This window comes from Siniperca chuatsi, linkage group LG5 (genome assembly GCF_020085105.1).
Source record: "Siniperca chuatsi isolate FFG_IHB_CAS linkage group LG5, ASM2008510v1, whole genome shotgun sequence".
Lineage (NCBI taxonomy): Eukaryota > Metazoa > Chordata > Actinopteri > Centrarchiformes > Sinipercidae > Siniperca > Siniperca chuatsi.
This window is the reverse complement of record NC_058046.1, coordinates 6,314,646-6,337,096: the sequence shown is the minus strand read 5'-3', so window position 1 is coordinate 6,337,096 and position 22,451 is coordinate 6,314,646. Positions and strand designations below refer to the sequence as shown.

General features: G+C 39.2%; 1 protein-coding gene across 1 annotated transcript; it reads right to left on the bottom strand.

Annotated features, from left to right (window-relative positions):
* Nucleotides 1-15,574: 15,574 nt before the first annotated feature.
* Nucleotides 15,575-16,680, bottom strand: LOC122876187 (serine/threonine-protein kinase pim-1-like). Its single transcript, XM_044196204.1, has 2 exons — nt 16,597-16,680; nt 15,575-16,484 (listed from the first exon to the last, which is right to left on the bottom strand). Exons 1-2 carry the CDS (start codon nt 16,678-16,680, stop codon nt 15,924-15,926), a joined length of 645 nt encoding a protein of 214 aa, XP_044052139.1. The 3' UTR covers nt 15,575-15,923.
* Between the last annotated feature and the right edge of the window lie 5,771 nt (nt 16,681-22,451).

Sequence of the window (22,451 nt, the reverse complement as noted above, 5' to 3'; positions counted from 1 at the left end):
GTGCCACAGACAGGGAAGTCAGAAATTGTTGGGACTAATGCATTGTTGATTTTGGTCTTTTCATGAGGAGAAAAATAATGAACAACACTCGGTGAAATTTTCTTATCTCATTAGTTGATGTCTCATGCAAAGGGCTCTCATAGTCAGTGAGTCATAATTAGGAGAAGACAATCAAAATATACTAAAACACTATGTTAAGGTTAGGTGACAAATGTTGTATGCTACAGCTGCTCTGGAGGCAGAAAGTATCCAGTTGGTTCTGTTAAGTTATTCAAGATTTTTTTTTTTTTTTTGGAATTTCTCCTTCATTATATAGTCACAGTAGAGAGAGAAAGGAAATGGCGGATTGAAAGTAATGAGGCAGTGTATCTGATAGTTTTCACTTGCAATCCACAATCAAGGCTAGGATTTATTAATGCTTGCTTTACAGTGACACTTAATAAATAAATGCTATTCAAATAATATCACAGTCTTTGCTTTCAGATTAGATTATTTATTCAAACTGACTCTAATGATAGCATCAATAGACATGCTGGGAAACTGTTTACTACAGAGACTGATATGACTTTATTACTGTGAGGAATGATTTAAAGTTCAATTACTTGCTGCTTACACACATGCTATTGAGCTATTGGAGCTATTTCTTGACCAACAACAGCTGAGCACAGTGACTGCACGCAACTTTCTGGATGCGTTGGTGAGTCTTGCAAGATACAACATATTATAAATGAAACAGCTTTGGAGTTGTAAGTATGGTCATATTAACCTAATATCGGGGGCCCCCAGGGCAAAAATGAGCTGCTGGGCCCCTATTAAAGAAATAGTTCGACTTTTGGAAAAAATGCGCTTATTTGTTTTGTTGCCGAGAGTTAGATGAGAAGATCGATTCCACTTTCATATTCAGACACAGTGACTTGGAAGTGTCCAGGAAGTCACTGTGCCGGCCCAAGAAATTGTTCACCACATAACCCTAAAAAAACCACAACTTGTTGTTTTTATACTGTGGTCTTTGTATAGATTACACAAGATCTAATGTGTTAATTTGTCATCTTTAGAAGTGCTGGCAGGTGGGTTTTGAAATTACGAAGGCATTAAAACTAAATTTTGACACAGGAATCCTCAGAGATTAAGTATTAAAGCGGGACCATGGCTTAAGACCCTTATTATGCTCATTTTGTGCTTTAGCATATACATATATTAATAAATTTTTTTTTGTGAGGCTACAGGATATTTGGACTACATGGTTCAAAGCAGACTTTCACAGGGATTTAATGTAGTAAATTCAATTATAAAGATGTTTATTAACCAAAATGATTCCTAGTCAGTCCAGAAAGATAGTGAAGCTGTGTAGCAAGCACAGAAAACAACCTTAAAACTATTGAAATATTGTTAGAAAATTAAAGGAATATTAAAGGTTTCTCCACAGGGCTGGAGGACCAAACAGATTGCTGAGAAAACACAAACAAAACTCAAACAGTAGTACTATTTTCTTTACCTTTGATTCACAACTTTCAAAAGAATACATGTAATTCTTAAAAATACATGAAAGGCCGACCAACATCACACAATCTCTCTGGGTGGAGTCTGCATGTCCTCCCCGTGTTACCGTGGGTTCTCTCCGGGTTCTCCGGCTTCCTCCCACCGTCCAAAGACATGCATGTGTAGGTTAATTGATAACTCTAAATTGCCCGTATTGAATGAATGTGTGAGTGAATGGTTGTCTGTCCTTGTCTGTGTCTGTGTTCGCCCTGACGAAGTTGGCCACTGTCCAGGGTGTGCCCTGCCTAAGGCCCGAAGTCACTGGGATAGGCTCCAGTCACCCGCGACCCCCTAACGGGGACCAAGCGGTAGAAAATGGATGGATGGATGGACATGAAAGGCCAATACCGACTTGAGCCACCAACAAAGAAATTATAACAGGTTGGCATGATGGCCAATCTGAACCCCCCCCAAACTGCTTTCTCCAAGCAGACTGGATCAATTAAGCCCTCATAAGTCCAATGTCCACATAATTTTGGAAGAGGGGGGGATTGCACCCGTAATACTGTGACGGACCCATGGACAGGCAGCTGTACGGGCTGCACTGCCTATATTTCTGCCATAGCACAGAGATGGAAATTATATCATCCTTATCATCTGACTTTGACAGCAAAGATGCATATTTCTCTAAATGTTGGCAGGTTCCTTTAATATAATACCAATATCATCTCTGTGCATTGCTAAAATTATACATCAGTCTAAGCCTAAACAGTCACCCTCCCTACACACGCTCACACGCACATATAAATGTCAGTGAGTGATGGTTGTCAGCGGGGCTGCTGATTGCATCATGAGTGCGGAGCAGGCCGGAGGTCCAGGAGGCATCACTTTATCTCCTCAAGGCTGACAGAGTGGCTTTTGACAGGCCGTCCTAACCCCCCCCCAACAAGCCTCTAATCAGATCACAGCCAGTCAAGGCTGCGGATCCCCCTGGGCACAACAACACCACTGAGGTGGGGCTGGGGGGCTTGGAGGATGGATTTCGTACATGATTATATAAGAGTGCAGGACCTGAGCCTCACTATCCGTTGGGAGATAGTCATCTCACAGCAGAAGAGACATGTTATTATCAGTGTGAAGGGTGTTTATTTGCCTGATGTGTTGGTGTTTCTGGTCTCACCTTGGCACAAGGCAACAGACGCTGCCCTTCACAAATGCCAACCACTGCGATTGTGTTATCTGTACCTAAAGTCCAGCATCCTCTCTTTGATAAAACAAGTAGATGTTTCCTACACAGCGATAAGAGTCTAGCTGGACCTCAAACTCACAGTGGGACCACTGCTTTGATCACAATCATAGATGTATTGTAACTACAAATGTGAATAATGAATGCAATGATGATGTATATGGTACCACAGTAACCAATAGAAGTCAGTCAACTTAATTTAGTTACACTTCAAAACTGTCTTTGTGCATCAGTTTGCACAGTTAACCATCACACTTGCTTTTAGCAATGTTGCCATGTTCTCCAAAACAACCCAATTTATAATAAACCAGACTTTTCCTTCAAGATTGACAGTGTGCCAGCCTGAAACATTATCCATTTAATTTGGTTGCATGGGTTACCCTTCCCTTCATCACTGATCCCAGTCATTGACTGTATATAAAGATGGACGACATGACAGCTCCCCAAAAGTGAAGCCAAAACATCTTGATCGCCCCCTGGTGGCTGGCTGCAGTATAGGTCATAAACCCCACCCCCTCCATGTTAGCGGATGGGACATGGGCCAAACTAAAAAATCAAAGTACACATCAAATACATTTTTCCCAGAGATGGTTTCTGTCATTTTAGGTAGTTCTTATCAGGCTGATGTATGTTCAAGTGTTCATTTCCTGATAAGTTTGGTTCTAATTAGTTATTTGATGCTATAAAATGGGGGTTTCACGTCATGATTGACAGCTGAGGCGATTGAGTCAGCAGGGTGTATGGGCGGGACCTCAATACTTCGGCTCCAACCCCGATCACTACTGCGCAGACTCTGGTTCCAAATTACATCACCAGCGCAAGATGGTAGCTCCCATATCTGGGATATTTTGGCTTCATTTTTGTTTAGTGGGAGGAGGTGGAGACGCGTCGTCCATCTTTATATACAGTCTATGATCCCATCTAACTAAGAATATGTGACGGTATGAAACTTTCAGTGAAGGTATACTGATATCATCATCATAACCAGTATTGGGCAAGTTGAAAAATTGAAAAAATCAATTGCTCATTGCATTTTACTCATTGAAAAGTAATTACATTACTTTACTAGTTACTCATTGAAAAGTAATTTGTTAGTCGTCACATCCTTTCCGTTACTCTGCTCAGCTCTGCCAAAGGTGCTTTTAAACAACTCCAAAGCCTTCACACTCACACGTCACATCTTCTGTCTAGAAATAGACCGCAAGACATTGTGGTTTAAAAGGCAGCCAGGCTACTGTTTGAAGGTATTTACTGACCATCGACAATTAGCTCAGCTCCGGTGACTGCTACCAGCAATGGTTCAGTGGTCTGGAACTCACTGTAAAGCTGTGGGGATCACACACTCTTAAACTCTGAACACCAGAATGTAGGCATTACAGTGGTTAAAAAATGAACAGTTACAAGTTTTACTACATTATGGGTCAAGAAATTTGGTCAACATGTCTCACTCGTTTCCCCTCGGTGAGGAAAGAGAGCAGCATTTATGCTTTGTGCGTTTACAGTTTCTTTGTGAACTTCACAATAATTGCGCAGAACAAAACAAGCATAGATAACAAAAGGAAGGTCATCCATGTTTATGTACATCGCCCTCCTCAAAGCCTCAAACTGTGCCTTCAAACGTCCGAATTAACATTCGATCACCATGCGTGCCGTGCAAAGTGGTAGCCCATAGTACTGCCCCTGTGGGGTAACTCCGCCATTGGGGTATTCCTTCATGAGGTACGGCATCGGGGGATAAGCTGGATCACCCAGAAAAACCACAGGGACAGCAGCTTTCCCCTCCACCAATTATTTAAGGCAGGAGGGAATCATCCCATCTTTCAGGTCACCGCTCAGTTTTGAGTTGGCAAATATGCATGCGTCGTGCACACTACCCGGCCACTTGACAACAACGTCCATGAAGCAGTATTTGTAGTCACACAACGCTTGTACATTCAAAGAATGTTTACCCCTTTAATGTTTTGGTGTTCATTCATTTTCTCTGCAGTAGCGTACATGCTGAGAAGCATCTGTGTCAATACTATTGCTTGTTATTTCAACAAACTACCTTGCTTCGGTTACGGAAATGTTCTGCGTCACTTGTGTCTCACAAATGGAACAGTTCTGACATCATATCTGTGAATTGTCCAAAAGAGATGATTCAGCCTGTTGAGTTGTTTGAAGAATATTTTGTACTGCATGATGAAAATATACCAGTGTGCCTGTGCATGACTCATATCAAGTAAGAAAAGATGCAATAACTTTTATGTTTAACTTTGGTTAAACGGATATGTGATGTTGAAGGAGTGTACCAATTGGATTACAGCTGTAAATAATCTTTATTTTTGAGTCATGCATCCAAAATGGAATATAAATCTTAAAATGTTTTTCTATAAACTGTTAAGGTGAAGTAGTAGTAATTATTTCTGCAATATTGATGAAATAAAGCTGTGTTATATACTTCATTTCAAAACGATATTATTATTCTGCAAATTTAGTATTTAGTATAAATTTAATGTAAATCACCAATTGTTTTTAGCCCCAGGTTTTTCCACTTGAGAAATCTGAAGTGTAGGAAGAAAATTATGGATTTGCTGAAATAGGAGTTAAAAAAGATAATACTGAGCCATTAAAAGTGGTTTTAACCTGTTCTCATATTTGAATGGTGCTGTGAATAATGGGATTACCTTTCTAATTATAATTTTTTTACAGAGATGGGAAATAAAGTATTGTAGATATTGAATATGATAACAGTCCTCTTTTTTTTATCTTCAACCACTTTCATCAAATAATTAAGTTTCATCAAATAAATCAAATCAGATCAAATAATAAGATGTTTCAAAACTTCATCTCGCAACATTCTACTCTGCAGATGAAACGTTCACCCGAAAAATCACAAACAACCCCCCATTGTACAAACACACATTAGTTTGGTTACTGTATTTACGTCAGTCAGGACACATGTCAAGGCTAGAACTGGCTGTGCAGCCTAAACTCTTAACTCTTCCACTGTGGCTTCTCCTGGATCGTGTTAGCAGAGCGTGTGCTCCACCACTCTCCTGAAGCGTGCCTTCACCAGGTGTGGTCCTCCTCCCTCCGCACTCCCCCATCTCCTCCGCCCCTCCTCCCTCCCCTCTCCCTCTCATCTTGTTCCCCTTGACCCTGACCCACTGCGACCTCAACGCTGATAACGGGAGAACAGCCCCGCCATTCCTCACCCCTCGCCAACTGACACACTTCCAGAGGGGGATAACCTTGTTCCCTCACATTTCTCTGATGCCTCTTCTGCCATTTCCTCTGTGCTCCTGAAAGTGCTCTCTCCCTCTACGTCTTTATGGCTCCTGCAGTGATCCAGCTCATGAAAATTTTTACATTTCCTCTTTTAAAAAAAGACTCCACCAAGCCTGCTATCTGCTACAGAACTGTACTGTGAACTTAAGTGAAATCCATCTTTATTTCTCACTGTTAGATCTTATTAGACTTTCTCAGATGCTAATATGCGACATTACAACAGAACTGTACCGTGAACTACAGTGAAATCATATAGGCTGTCTAACCCTAACCACACATTAAAGCAATATTGGTGTAACGACGGGTTGCTGTTACTAGATCTCTAGTTAATGGTAGCCAAAATAGTATTACTAGGCAAACATGGATTACATGTTACAGATTACACAGGTTAAATAAACACGTGGTATTTTAACAAATGTACTCATTGTTTGATGGTTTGTGTATTGCAGTTTGCTTGAGTCTGGTGTTTCACAGCGGGGATGCTGGGCTGTTCCACTTCGAGCAAATAATGTGCACTGACTCAAAATATTTCTTAATTGAGGAGTATAAGACTCATGCTAAACAAATTGTAATAGTAAATTCATGCACAAACTTACCCCTGCCCTAGGGTGTTCAGGCAAAAGAACACTCCAGGGGCTCGCACACCGACTATTAGTTCCGGGAGGGTAACAACAAGCGGGAAGTGGGTAGAGGGGAGTTTACACACCCCAATATAAACCTAATAAAGACCCAATAAATATCATATATAATAAATATATATATTTATACATACAGTACAACCAAACTCCCCTCTACCCACTTCCGCTTGGTGTTACCCCCCCGGAAGTATTAATAGGTGTGCGACTAATATAAGGGGTATGTCTGATATAACATGGCGTTAAATTCATCTAATTATAGCCTGTGTTGTCTAATTAAGCTATCATAGGCCCATGTTGGCAAATGTGTTGTCTAATGTAGCATAATTTGGTAGTAAGGGTAGAATAAGTGTTACCCTACATAACAACTCATCAACTTTTTGCATTCAGAATCAGAATCAGATCAGAATCACAAATACTTTATTGATCCCTGAGGGGAAACTCTTTTGCTACAGCAGCTCCTTTGTTACAGCAGCTCACTATCACTGCACACAAGAATAGAAGTACCGAGCAAAAAATATAATACACTATAATACAGGTTAGAAAATAAATTAAGTACCAAGTGGGTATAAGTATAAAATAAAATAAAATAAGTGTGAAGTACGAAGTGGGTTTACCGGTTGATGATAATAATATGGTATAAGGTAATAGTGCATGAACTGTCAAGTTAAGTGTAGCTTATTAAGATTATAATGAGACGGAGGATATTGCACAGCAGTAATAGAGGTATGAATAAATATCAATATCAATAAATAGGGAATTTTAAACTGAAAAGAGAATATTGCACAGTATTAACACAGAATATTGCACAATTATGTCAAGTATTGCAGAGATGTAATGATCAATGTCCAGTTTAATGACTTAGGGTCATGCAGACTAACACTTAGAGGGAGGAGTTAAAGAGTTTGAAGGCCACAGGCAGGAATGACTTCCTGTAACGCTCTGTGGTGCTTTTTGGGGGGATGAGACTTCCGCTAAAGGTACTCCTTCGTTTGACCTGCACGTCATGGAGTGGGTGGGAGACACTGTCCAAGATGGCATGTAGTTTGGCCAGCATCCTCCTCTCTGACACCACCGCTAGAGAGTCGAGCTCCACCCCCACAATGTCACTGGCCTTACGGATCAGTTTGTTGGGTCTGTTGGTGTCCGCTACCCTCAACCTGCTGCCCCAGCATGCAGCAGCATACAGGATAGCACTGGCCACCAAACTTTGAACTTGAGCTGAATTATAATGATAGTGTCAGGATCTGTTAAGGATGTGATTAATTTGCAAGGTTAGTAGTCACAGAACATGTGCTCAAAGGACTATAGCCAGCAAAGACACTCAGTAAAGATACACAGTGAGGGCTATAGCTAGCTGACAGCTGGCTATAGTACAGGTATGCACTGACTGTAATGTGTAAACATGTGCACTGTCTGTGTCCGTTTTGGAGTATATAAGGACCTTCTGTTAAAGCTACACTGGTTGTCTGGATAAGCAAATATATACATTATTATATATTGTACTATATAAATATTTATTTATATAGTTAGCGCAATTCATAGTGCTTTTCCTATAGAGCAGGTCTAGACCATACTCTTTATAATATTATTTACAGAGACCCAACAATTCCCACCATGAGCAAGCACTTTGGCGACAAGAAAAAACTTCAGGGTGCGTGGCCATCTGCCACTGTTGGTTGGGGTGACAGAGCAAGAGAGAGAGAGAGAGCGAGAGAGTGAGAGAGTGAGAGAGTGAGAGCGAGAGAGAGCAGGACGTAAAAGAGAATACAGTAGCACAATGCAATTCCACATAGAATTTTTGAAATATTAATGTAATGGTAGTAGTAATATTAATATTACTAAAATAATTTCCCATTCCCATCTCCCATTCTATTTTTGTAGACTCTAGAAACCACAAGTAACCCTGCATTCTGGGAACGTAGTGTTCTGGTGAGGTTATAAGGTACTATGGGCTCTCTAAGATACGATGGTGCCTGACCATTAAAAGCTTTGTAGGTGAGGCGAAGGATTTTAAATTCTATTCTGGATTTTACAGGGAGCCAGTGCAGAGAAGCTAATATTGGAGAAATATGATCTCTTTTCCTAGTTCTTGTCAGTACGCGTGCCGCAGCATTCTGGATCAACTGGAGAGACTTATTCTGACAGCCTGATAATAATGAATTGCAATAATCCAGCCTAGAAGTAACAAATGCATGGACAAGTTTTCTGGATCATTTTGAGACAGAATGTACCTGATTTTGGCAATGTTATGTAGGTGAAAGAAGGCAGTCCTTGAAGTTTGTTTCATGTGGGCGTTAAAGGACAAATCCTGATCAAAGATAACTCCGAGATTCCTTACAGTGTTGCTGGAGGCCAGGGCAATGCCATCTAGAGTAACTATATCTTTAGATAACGTGTCTCGGAGGTGTTTGGAGCCAAGTAGAATAACTTCAGTTTTGTCAGAGTTTAACATCAGAAAATTGCAGGTCATCCAGGTTTTTATGTCCTTAAGGCATGCTTGAAGTTTAGCTAACTGATTAGTTTCATCTGGCTTGATCGATAGCTATAATTGGGTATCATCCACGTAACAATGAAAGTTTATGGAGTGTTTCCTGATAATATTGCCTAAAGGAAGCATGGGCCAAAATTCCTCCACAGCGCTGTAAAAGACTCTTTGCAAGTTATCGCAAACGCTTGATTGCAGTTCTTGCTGCTAAGGGTGGCCCAACCGGTTATTAGGTTTAGGGGGCAATCACTATTTCACACAGGGCCATGTAGGTTTGGATTTTGTTTTCCCTTAATAATAACAACCTTCATTTAAAAACTTAAAAACTGCATTTTGTGTTTACTTGTGTTATCTTTGACTAGTATTAAATTTATTTGATGATCTGAAACATTTAAGTGTGACAAACATGCAAAAAAAAAAAAATCAGGAAGGGGAAAAACACTTTTTCACACCACTGTATAAGGTGAACAGAATCGGTCCAAGCACAGAACCTTGTGGAACTCCGTGACTAACACTGGCGTGTTTGAAGGATTCACCGTTAACATGTACAAACTAAGATCGATCTGATAGATAGGATTTAAACCAGATTAGTGCGGTCCTTTAATGCCAATTAAATGTTCCAGTCTCTGTAATAGGATGTGATGGTCAATCGTGTTGAGATCTAAGATCTAACAAGTAGAGACAAGTCCATTGTCTGATGCAATTAGAAGGTCATTTGTAATTTTCACCAGTGCTCTTTCTGTGCTACGACTCTAAATCCTGACTGAAAATTCTCAAATAAACTATTGTTATTTAAAAAGTCACACAACTGATTGGCGGCTGCTTTCTCAAGGATCTTAGAGAGTAAGGGGAGATATAGGTCTATAGTTGGCTAAAACCCCTGGATCAAGAGTAGGCTTTTAAGAAGAGGTTTAATTACATCTACTTTAAAAGACTGTGGTACATAGACTGTTAATAAAGACAGATTGATCATATCCAGTAAAGAAGTGCTAACTAAGGTAAAATGTCTTAAGCAGCCTAGTTGGAATGGGGTCTAAGAGACAGGTTGATAGCTTAGATGAAGAAATCGTTAAAGTTAGTTGAAGAAGGTTGAGAGAAGAAAAGCAGTCTAAATATATATCAGGTTTTACAGCTTTTTCTAAGGTTCCTGTATTTGAAGATAAAATCCGTACCGGTTGAGGGCAGGACATGATGAATTGTGTCTCTAATAATTAAACTTTAATCATTAAAGAAGCTCGTGAAGTCGTTACTACTGAGGGCTGTAGGACTACATGGCTCAATAGAGCAGTGAGTCTTCTGTCAGCCTGGCTACAGTACTGAAAAGAAACCTGGGGTTGTTTTTATTTTCCTAGTAGTAGGCTGTTCTGGCATTACGGAGGGCTTTCCTATATGTTTTAAGACTATCTTGCCAGACTAAACGAGATTCTTCCAGATTGGTGAAATGCCATTTCCTTTCAAGTTTTCACAATGTTTGTTTTAATGTGCAGGTTTGGGGGTTATACGATGGAGCTAACCTTCTTTGTTTTATTATCTATCACTATCAACAAGATGGTCAATTTGGGAGGGACTGAAATTAGCACAGGAGTCCTCTGTTATATTGAGACATGGTACTGAAATAAATGCAGATGGAATCACTTCCTTAAATTTATAGCACTATCAGATAGACATCTAGCGTAGGAGTTTTTGCCTAATGGCGTGTAGTCCAGTAATAGGAGTTCAAAAGTTATTAGCCCGCTCTGGCCCCAGGAATACATTTGACTATGGTCGCTGGTGTTGCTAACTTTAACAACTTGTCACACTTTTTGTTTTCACTTCGATTTCTAATATAATACCAGGGCTTCATCAGTGTCAGTATATGAATAAACAGGAACAACCCATGTAAGTAAATAAACAAACATAAATAAATAATAAACAAACAAATAACAAATAAACAAATACTCTACCGTGGGCAGATAGATTGACAGACAAGTCTATGCAGACCAAAATGCACTCTTACTAGAAAATCAAGTGCAAATGAATAGCAAATGACAAAGAACATATAATCCATCCTGAACTATGACTTTTTTCAGTTCCAATTCAAAAAAGATATTTTATCAATATAATTAAAGGCTTATTATGCACCCTCCTGTGTATTTTGACCATTTTGAGGCCACATCATTTATAACAATTTAATTACAGTATATCAACATGTTGTATATACGTTGCATAGCAACCACCAACTTTTTCAGCTTGCAAAGTTGGCTTCTGCAGAGCTGCGGCTGGATAATGTAACAAAAGCACTGAGACAGCTTGCCCCAGAGTGACATGTGTGCTATTGCTAGCTATACCACAAGCTAGCTTTAGTACAGGACTTTGGTTTAGGTATCAAAACACACCTTTTCGCTCCTCTATTGTTTGCAAAAATAATTGAACATACTTACTTATCTAAGTTTTATTACATAAATAGTGCAGTTTCGTTTTTTTACTTTTATGGTTGAAAAATATGAAAATTGTTCTCACCTCAGATTACAGTGACATATACTGCACGTCAAGAGCAAAATGACTTCAGAACAGTGAGTTGCACATGCAACTGTTAGATTTTTGAGATTGTGCCCTCTGGTGCTAGAGATATAACCAGTGTGATAACTGTGTGACAAGATGCCCCGCTCTCCCTACTGTGCTATCACTGTGTTATAGGTCCACAGAAATCCTATGAATGCACTCACTGACTACATAATAACTGAGGGGAAGTGTACCAACGCAAGCCCCCTGACCGCACTGAATTTATTTATAGATTGATAAGTAAATATTGATTGGAATAGACAGGAAAGAGACTCAATTAATTTTGATTTAGTTCACATTTTGCCACTGTGTTTTGTAAATGCATTCTGAGTTGCCTTTCTCTCCTCGGTGTTTTGCTCGTTCTTCAGTCTGATTTCTGTGGTTTTGTAAAGGCCTCTTTTATGACAGCTAATTACCAACCAGCCTGCTGTGGCCTTGAAAATGAATGTGATTCTGGCATAAATCTACACTTCAACATCTGGTGTCCAGATAATAAAATCTCCCAGCACCACGTTCATAATGCAATAAATTCATGTTCAACATAAATAGTGATAAGACCAGCAATTATCTGGTGAGGAAAAGAGATTTAAAGAAACCAAAAGAAGTCAGTTTTGCTTCCCAATTTCAGTTGTTATGAAATGTATGAAAAAACTTTTAAGATCTCTCTCCAAATTCTCAGAGGGGAGTGTGGGTCAAGGATAATTTGAAGGGGGTTTGGATAGAGTGTTTGGCATGGTTTATGGTAATATTTGCACTGTAAGATGTCTGCAAACGTGCAATTTGTTTCAGAGTGTAAACATTAATATAGACAGGTGCTGAAAGAAGTTTGTGTGAAAAATGTGTGTATTGACTTCAGTTGGCCTGCTGTGCTACTCTCAATGAGTCCATATCTGATCTGACTTGTATAAGTCAGCTGATATTCTCTTTTTTTCTTCTTGTCAATGAATCCCATGAAAAGACCCAAACCAACAAATTTATGTATCCTACTAACAAATATTGTGTGTGTATCCAAAGTGTATCTTATTCCTCTGAGCCATAGAGCTCCATTGTTTTCCAAAAAGTATTAAAAACACATCAGTGAGCTGACTTGGTGACATATTCCTTCATTTACCATGAACACACACACTTTATTTTGACTCAATCCCACATACACTGTCCTGCTGCCAGAAATATGTGGCAGCAATACGCTGCTGCATGGAAATACTCACTAGAGCACCAAATGTGGATTAATCCGTAACAGAATAGTCCCAAACAGATGCACGTTATTTGAGTAATGTTTGCTAAAAAATACAGTGACCAGTTGTTTCAGGAAATCACTGAGACTTTAAAAAAGATTAAACTATATATTTGTAAGCCGTTTTTAAAGATTTACCTTTTCAGTAGGCAGGGATTAAACACTGGGGTTAAAAAATGGTCTTCATTCTAAAATAATAATAATAATAATAAGGTAACTAGGATTTACTGCAGTGCCATTTGCTTTACATTACATTGTAAAGGTGTTTGTTTTTTCATGTTCCACTCACTATATACTAACTACAAGTATTAGTACAGAGTAGAAATTCAATTAGGCAGTACAGGAGCAACATAATTTAATTTTAGGTTAGTTAGCATATTAGAATTTCTAATGACACCAGTGTAGAAAACTGAGAAATTGACAGAATCAGTCACCACCACTAAGCCCTCTGTGTTTTTTTTTTCTCTTTATATCAGCCTGTCTCATATAAACCGGCCCATTGGGAAGGCTCCCGCTGCTCCAGATGGCCAATCCATCCTTGTCAGTAGGAATCGCTAGACTTAGGGCTGAGAGCCATATATAGGGTAGGGAGGTCAGACAGCATTGAGAGATGGACCAACACATTGTTGGTTTTGGTCTTTTCATACAATTTGTTGACAGTATGAAAAACATAACATAACACCAGCCTTATCTGTGTATGCAGCTCCTTCTGATGCTTCAGTTGGACATGCAAGCTATTAGAGCCATTCTCTTTGAATTGGAGGCAAGCCATCTAGCTATAACTACTTATTTGAATTACTTGAAATGTAGGATTTATTGTGATTAACAGTGTCATCTGTTTTAGGATTTTATTTATCCATTTTATGTATTATGTATAACGTATTTTAATCCATTGTATTTCTGTTTTTATATTACTTGTTCTATTTATTGCTTTTATTTTATCAGTTTCCTCCATTTGCTCTCATGTGCTTTGTGAATCTTGATTATTCATATATGTTATCTAATTCATTGTAAGTCTGTTTTGTATGTTTTTAAACCTCTGTGGGGTTTTTTTTTTCATGGTTCTGCTGTCTTGATAAGGACACTCCTGTAAAAGAGAGGCCCTTTCCTGGTTAAATAGAGTTTATGTACTTTAGTTTATTTATCTTTTAATATAGACAAAATATCAAAGAAAATGAATGAACCATTTATTTGGAAGAAGTCTCCTCAGAGAGCATCAGAATGATATATGAAAATATTATGTGGTAGACCTACTGGCTAAATATAATAAATGGCGTCAGTCAGTCATGCTGTCAGATGGGCTTTTGCTCTCAGGGTCTAGCGAATAATCAGCTCTGTAGTGACACTGAGTTATAGAATGAAGTGTCTGAAATAAACAAGAATTTGCTCTTTTTGCTTGAGTCAAGCTATGAGTTACATTCATTAGTTCCTTCATAAACAATATGTTTCCAAGCACTGAGCACAGACGAGCTGTTTCACAAGTGAATTAGCGCAAACCAAGTGGTTCATTCAAGAGCTGCTCACTGTGATGGATTACTACACAGGAGATATATTTAAGAACGAGCAAGGTTGCAGTTGAGTTTAGCCTTAACCAATAACGTTTTCCTATTGTTAAGAGAACACAAAAGCCAAGTTCTGAAAGGAGCACTGTCAAGAATAGGGGCTGTTCAAAATCAGGAACCTTGTCAAGGGCAAGAAGAGGTGGTGATTTATTATGTACCCCCCCCCCCATACACACACACACACACATGCACACACACAAACGCCCACCCCTGCATCAATGCTGTACAGCTCCTCATCGCACAGCGTACACCGCTAAGATGATGTTTTTGCGCTGTTATTCATTTGGCATTCACTGTCCTGGTAATGACTTTCTAACAGAATATTGAAAAAGACATTTTAAAATGTTGTTTATAAAAGAATGGCTATTTTTAGGTTGTAAATGCCTCCCAGATAAATACATCACATTCAAATTAGAGTGAAATCTCTGCCGCATTAAAAATGTTACTGTTGAAATGCTCTTAAGTCATTGCATATAATAAACATCTGAAGAAATGTCTCATATTTATAGAGCTTATTTATTTGCTGGTTTGATTATTGTTGTATTTATGTATTTACCACTGCTTATCTGATTATTGAAAAATCGGTTTTAAACTTAAAAAAATACTTTCTTTGAATCTATGTATTTAATTACTAATAACTCACTCATTTGCTCATTTCATTTTAAAGGTGGGGTATGCGATTCTAATCCCATACTTGTCTTTTTGTCAAATTCAGCGAATATCTCCTCACAGTCCGCTAGCTGTCCATTCTGTGTGTACGCTGAAAAAAAAACTGGTGCTTGTACACAGCCCTGGCTCTGTAAATGAGAAACAAAGTGGCTCAGACCGAGCCACACAGCACTATTCCAGCCATGATTTGTGTGTCAGGTAACGTTAAATGACTTGCCCACGGACATTCAGCTTCCTTTCTAGTTTGCCAAGATATGCTGTTGTTGTGATGTTTGCTATAATTCAATTTCAATTCAATTCAGTTTTATTTATATAGCAATAAAAAAGAGTCTGGAGCTGGTGTGCTGGCTCTGGGAAACCGTCTCGTCCTCTCTGGCTGTTAGCTTCGCAGCAGCAACTGTAGCAACAGTTTGCTAACCCACAACCTAGCTAAGCTAACCCACAAAATGGCTAACGTTAGTTACATTACTTGCTGTGTCATTGTTTACTCTATATCGTATCATAGATATATATCTATATCTATATACATGTTATTTGTCATGGTATTGGATTTCTCCAGAATCGCGTACCTCACCTGATGCTAGTGATGCTAACCAGGGGCCCCGTTTCATGAAAGCTATTTAAAAACATTAAACAACAAAATATGCCATTTAATTTCCATGCCCTCCACAATGACACATACAAGTCTTTTCTGATCTGATGCCCCTATAGATAGGACTACATCATTTGTCTGTGCCAATACATACATACAAAAATGTATCAGTTTTATGATGTGACAACGCTATGGTTTGGTTTAGGGTTAGGTAAAGATCGTGGTTTGGGTTAAAATAAGCTGTGGGATGTTGGCTGAGGTACCACAGAAGATCCTGTATGATGAGGCCTTCTTTGTGAAGCAGCTGAGGCCAAAATCAATCAGCCTCAAACGTGGGACATCAGAGCTGGTTTCAATCAAGATGTCTCCCAGCTGCTTCAGAAGCCTGGCCTCCTCCTCCTGCAGGGACCCTTCTTTGACCTCGATGTATTTAAGGAGGTCAGCGGAGGGGAATGGACGTTCCAGGACCAGGATGAGCTCCTGATCCAGATCATCATAATCCAGTAGGGATTTCCCTACTGATCCTGCTGCTCCACTGGCCATCTTTATCATGACAGCCACCTCAAGAGGGAGTGTCCTCCTATTCTGAGTGATGCCTTCACAGATGACATTGTCCCTGGGAATGTGTTTTATTGCCACAGGGAAATGATCAGCTCTTCTGTAACCAGCGTAGACCAATCCGTGGCTTCCCTCACCCAGTGGATTCAGCTGCTTGTATTTAGCCTCAAACTCCTGTCTGCTGGTTTCCTCTGAGGTGGATGTGGTCTTCTTTCAGGTGTTTGCAGCCTTCACTGTGGATGAGGTGGCGTCCTCATGTCTCTGGTCCAGTTTAGAGACAAGCTGTCTCTTTTTCTGTGACTTTCCTCTTTGTCCTCTTCACCCTGACGCCGTCCTCCGAGGGTTCAGGCTCAGAGCTCCTCTGCCTCTTCCTTGTGCCCTCATCGTTTCTTTTTCTGGCCCCCATGCTTCCAGAGCCAGACTCAGAGACCCTCTTCCTCTTCTGTGGTGTACCTCCATCAGCACCAGTCTTTCTCTTTCCACTCCTGGTCCTGAAAGAGACATCACTGGCTCTGTGCTGCTGTTGTTACTTTCTATAAATGAGAATGTTAATTTCATTAATGTTTGCAGGTATTTTCCAGGATACTTACCGAGTCTCCCAGAAGCTGGAGGATGAAGAGTTTTAAACTCCTGCGCCATATCACGATCCATGTCAGTGGTGGAAAAGGTTTCAGTCGTAGTCGTCTGGACACTGTTTTCAGAATGACTGTTTCCGGAAGTCATTCTCAATTGAGAATGACTTCTGTGGCAAAGTGTTTCTTAAATTCTGCTGTGTGTGTGTGTGCGATTGGTTATATGAATAAATGGTGGCGTTGATGTACACTATTCTCTCAGAATGCAATGCTTAAAGGGAATGGAGGAGCAGCTCACAGCGGCAAACAACTAAAAACTAATATGTGAACTCCCCAGAAAACAAATGTTACTATTACACTCATGGTGATGCTATTTGTGAAGTTTATTCGGCAGTGACATTCCAAGTTTGCAGTTAAAGTACATTGATTTTTGTATACAAACTGCAAAAGCCATATACTAAGACAATTACTATATAGTATCTACTGTATACCAGTGGTTTGTCTGACATACCCCCACAGTCTTGTCAGATGAACTCAAGTACATCTTCATCAACACCACCCGTCCAAATGTGTTCCTTTCAATTGATCTTAAAGTGGATGTTATTTAACACTAACACCTATAACACCTGATTAGTTCAGTTTGGTCAAGTTTGTACTCTTACTACTACCACTTGGAGTGGCAGTTCTTATATTGTTTATTACTTGTTCATTACTTTTAGCTAACAATTTCAACAGTTAATATATATAAATTAATTTTAGCTAAATGTTTCAACTTCTCTGTTTGCTTACTAACTTGATTTCACGCTCAATGGCAACACTGATGTTCAGGTGCAGTTAGCTTGTAGCTGGTAGCGAATTGGTTATTGTGACAATACATTTACTAAAGATCAGCATCATAACAATCTGCTATTCTATTTAGCTGTTTAGTTTAGATATTTTTTCGAATTAGCTTAGCTACTCAACAATTTTTTTACCTACCCCTGCCAAGTGTAGAAGTACCCCAAGTTGGGTTTCACTGTTTATACAGTTAGTATGTAGTATGGAATTGGGGAAATACTGATGCTTTATCCAATTTGGTGTGGAGGAACTTACCTGGCCTGTGCAGAGCCCTGACCTCAGCCCCATCCAACACCTTTCATCAGTGTTGGATCTCACTAATGCTCTTGTGCCTGAATGGGAGCACCAACTTCTGGTGGAAACCAGAAGACTGGAAGCTGTTATAGCAGTACATTAATGCCTATTGTTTTGGAACGACACATGCAATTATCACATATGGATGTAACGTTCAAGTGTACATATAGTTTTGCAGTGTAGTTTCAGTGTGTCTGTCACTCTAGATAGTGTCAAATTGCTTGTTACTTGTATGAGACTGGGGTCTCTTTAGGGGAAACAGCATTTGATAAATGCTTCTCTGAAGAGTTCCCACGCTTGCTTACTTATTGTCTACTTGGGAGACTACTACTATTAATGATAAACATTGTAATACCTTGTGGTTCAATAATTAAAAAAGACACCACAGTGTCAGTCAGTGGTTAAAATATACCAGCAGGGGGCGTGAGTCAATCAGACAAGTTAACAGCGATGATTTATTATCCTCTTCCATCAATCCACATGCAATGTTAATGCCAGTCAGTTGATGGATTAATAAAAATGCTGTAATTTCCAAGGCTGGATTCATTTTCTTGAGTAAATTTTAAGAAGCTGTGTGTTATAGGGATCAGAGAGATAGATAAGGGCTTTTTTGTTTTGACCTTGTAGGATGACACTGAGGAAAACCCCTGCCATGTCTGCTTTCTCTCCATTCTATTGTAGGCATTCTATTTAATTTCCCTTTTCTAAGTGGGTTGTTGTGCTTGCTCCCGGCTTGGTCAAGGACAGACATGAGGACACTGAATGCAGGCTGTTTAGTACAAAATCTCACTATTCTTCTTATTGTGGAACATGAAGCGCTGGCACTCTCACCTGTTCACACAGCTCTCCTCTGTGGTATAGATTAACCAATTAGTTAAATATAATGGTTGTGACTGTGTATCACAGTATCAAACAGGCCTTTCTTATAGATTTGAAGATATTTTCATTGGTAAGGCCAATGATGGGATCACTGATATTTGGTAATGATTTAAATTATATGAGGTGATTGTATGGAAGATTATTAGTGTCAAAATGATTACGTTAAGCCAAAAAAGGTCAAAATTTGAGAGTGCACAGGGACAGATTCATATCACAAGCCCTGATTTTGTGCATGCTTTATTCGAAATAGGTTGTACAGAAACATTTTTACAATGATAGTAACAATAGTAACAATACAATAGTGACAATATGCATTGCTAACAATGCTGTCAACTGTGCTGTCGACAGTGTCACACAACAGTTTTTGCAAAAGAATAAATCAACCTTGGAGGTCATACTGTATATTTTACTGTGACGCCTGGCAATTTAGAAAGCCTATGGACCGTGCTGGGAAGTAGCCTGAAACTGCATAGCGGGCAGGGTCTAACAGGATGACACTTCACTCGAAGGTCAAAACCTATAAACTGTAGTTTGCATAGAAGAGGCACAAACTGCCAAAACAGAGCAAGGAGCTTTGAAGCTAGCGCTAAGGAAGCCATACTTCTTGCTCAAATCTACGATTTGATTTCACTGAGCTATGATTTCACTGGTAGGAACAAAACATCTGTTACACTCACAATTCTGTCCTTGCGTGCTTGGAACTAATGAACCTGTCCCTGCTTACTTTACTGTTTCATTTTCATTTACAGTATAGTTGCTCAGTAGTTGCATCAATACTGAATTTCCACAGATTGGTAGCTCTAAATTTTCCACAGATTAATACATTTTAAAGGCACCTGGTATAGTTTCACGCTATTCCGCTTATCGACAGTTGGTGACAGTCGTCCTTGTCATGCCTCAAGGATAACAATGCATTTTGGTGAGAAACACTGACTGGATACATCATTTTTGCTTGTTTACTCCACAGGGCACCTTTAAGTCATCCGGTAAATGAAACTTATATTTAAAACAGTATTTATTTTTGGATTTTTTTATATTTGTATTTTGTTTGTATTTTAGTATTTGAGATCATTTTAATTACAATGTAAAAATGTACGATATGTATACAGCTGTGTTTTTGTGGTGTCAGAGAAAAAAAAGAGATATCATTAAGGCAGTGATGGCAAAAAAACTAAACTTTTTACAAATACTGGGTATCTAATTTGTAGTTCTTTACATTCATACACTGATGGCAGATGCAAGGTGCCAACCTGCTCATCAGGAGGAGTTAAAAATATGACAGTTTTGGTCCGTTACTAAGCAACCCAACTCAGACTGGATGTCCACTCACAGTGGGTCAGAACAAAGTTGTCTGTTGAAAAGTGTTGAGTTTGTTGCGCGTCGTATTGAGCAAGTGTAAACACATCAGTTGTGTCGCAACACACTTTAGCATGTGGACAGGAGGACCACCAACCTTGCGATTATGACCCAGGTCTGTCTGTTGTGTGGTGCTGAGGACAATAATTTTATCAACATTTGGCTGGAATTGACAGCCTATGGCAATTGTCGAAAGCAGTGAGACAGAACAGTAATGTGCAGGGCAAAACCTAAAACAATGAAAAAAGGCTAAAAAGCTCCATAGAGCTGCAGAGTTCTGTGTTAATTCTCCATGATATCTGCACCAGCAACTTTTTTTAGATTACACAAGGCCATTTGTTTCAGTGTTTCAATAGGTGATTCACAGTGTAATTCTAATTTAAGTTTTGCACCATACAACAAAGTTGCATTAAAAAGTGTCACATGTAATGATGGTCAGACAACCCCCCAAATTGTGAGATTTTGGCCACTGAAAATATTTTTGCCTTCATATCATCTCAGCCTCTGAGAATTTTTTTTATAAATTAAACTGATTTCACTTATTTAAAATTGTTGTGGAAGCTGTGCCTCTGATAAGTGTAATATTCAATAGATTGTGTTTCTTAATAATTTAGTTGATTATTTTTTACCAGCAACCAACTCATGTAACACTGTATTCTTCACAGCAGAGAAGAAGGCAGCTGATCAACAATGGATCAACAAGCTCAGATTCTAAAATGTTACAAATTATCTTCAAGTTTTGCACAACATAGAAACTCATCCTCCTGTAGCTTTCACCCAGAGTGATTGCAGCACTATCTTCTTTTATCCACAAATATCCTGCCACTCAAGCACAAAATGGTTGTCGTGTGGGGGTACAAAATGAACAAAATATAAATGAAGTCAAAACACAAGCCAAGCCTTAGCCCTTCCCCTTTATTTATTGTACAAATATATCTGGGAGACAGAGACAGAGCTTGTCTGATGCTGGGGCTCCGCTGACCTGTAGCCACAGCACACTTGCAAAACAAAATCGTGCCAGAGACAAACAGCAGATAGGCCATATTTCTTGGCCCCAGTGACAGAGGGCCCGGCTCAGCAGGGGCCTCCTGCTCCAGTCAGCCTAGCTTGTTTTCTGGCCTAATAGTCGGATGAGCAGATATAGGCTAATCGAGGACCTTGCAGTGACTCTTGGAGGTCAGGGGTGAAACAGATTGATAGATAGAACCTATCACCCTGTATGCACCTTCTGCTGAGCAAACAGTCTAATAGCAGAGATGTGCTGTGCAAGTTTTTTCAGAGGAGGGGCAACTTTGACAGGGACAGAGCATGGGGGGTTCACTTATCTTTGCATTAACCTGTTACAAAGTTCCTACACCTACTACTATCATTTACTACCAAAACATGTAATAAAGAGTTATGAATGGGGAAAGTGTAGCAATGGCTGATGATTGACAGGGCATTATTGTATTTAAAATGTACACTCATTATTGAGTATTAAGTATGACCTTACTATACCCAACTAACCTTACTATACCTATGGTTATTGGTAATGATGCCACATGCCACTTACTGTATGTAGTCTGCCAAAGGCATAAGTAAGCTATGCTGCTGTGGAGAGACTCATGGCCCCTCAAAAACATGATCATCAATGAAAACAACAACAACGACAATAAAAAATTTGGACTCATTTTTTCAACCATATACAAAAAAGATTATACATCTGTACATGGTTCTACAAATATATATATTCTGTTCAAAACCATGTGTAGAATGTCTATGTGATCATAGCATCTATTTAAATTCTTTCTCATGTTTAACTGCATATGCTCCTCAATCTGCTCTTACAATATTAATTACAGGATTTAATTAAAGCTATAATGAAGAGGCCAATCGTCTAAGCTTGGTGAGATGTAAGTGAGATATTATTTACAGTAATTTAAGGGTCCATTGGTATCAAGATGTGTGTGCGTAAGATGTGATCAAAGCATTTTGAGGTTATGAAAGGGTTATATATCCAATAAGATTTTACGTTTTGACTTACACAACTGTCTTAACTCTGAGAAAAGAATGCAACTGTCATTCTTATACATTGTCTAATTGGGACAATTCTGGTAAACTGAATTGCAGGAAAGCTAAATTAACATTTATTGGACCCCACCTCCTCAAGGACAGTCAGGGGTCTGGAAAATTTTACCAAGAGTGATAGTCCAAAATTCTTGAGGAAGAGGAGCCTGCTGATAGAGAAACCTTCACTTTA

What these genes read in the sequence shown, in the direction of transcription:
- LOC122876187 (XM_044196204.1), bottom strand. Translation starts at nt 16,680, where the DNA reads ATGGGGGCCAGAAAAAGAAACGATGAGGGCACAAGGAAGAGGCAGAGG. An exon ending in CCTCGGAGGACGGCGTCAGG is followed by an intron (nt 16,485 to 16,596) that starts GTGAAGAGGACA and finishes AACACCTGAAAG; the next exon opens with AAGACCACATCCACCTCAGA.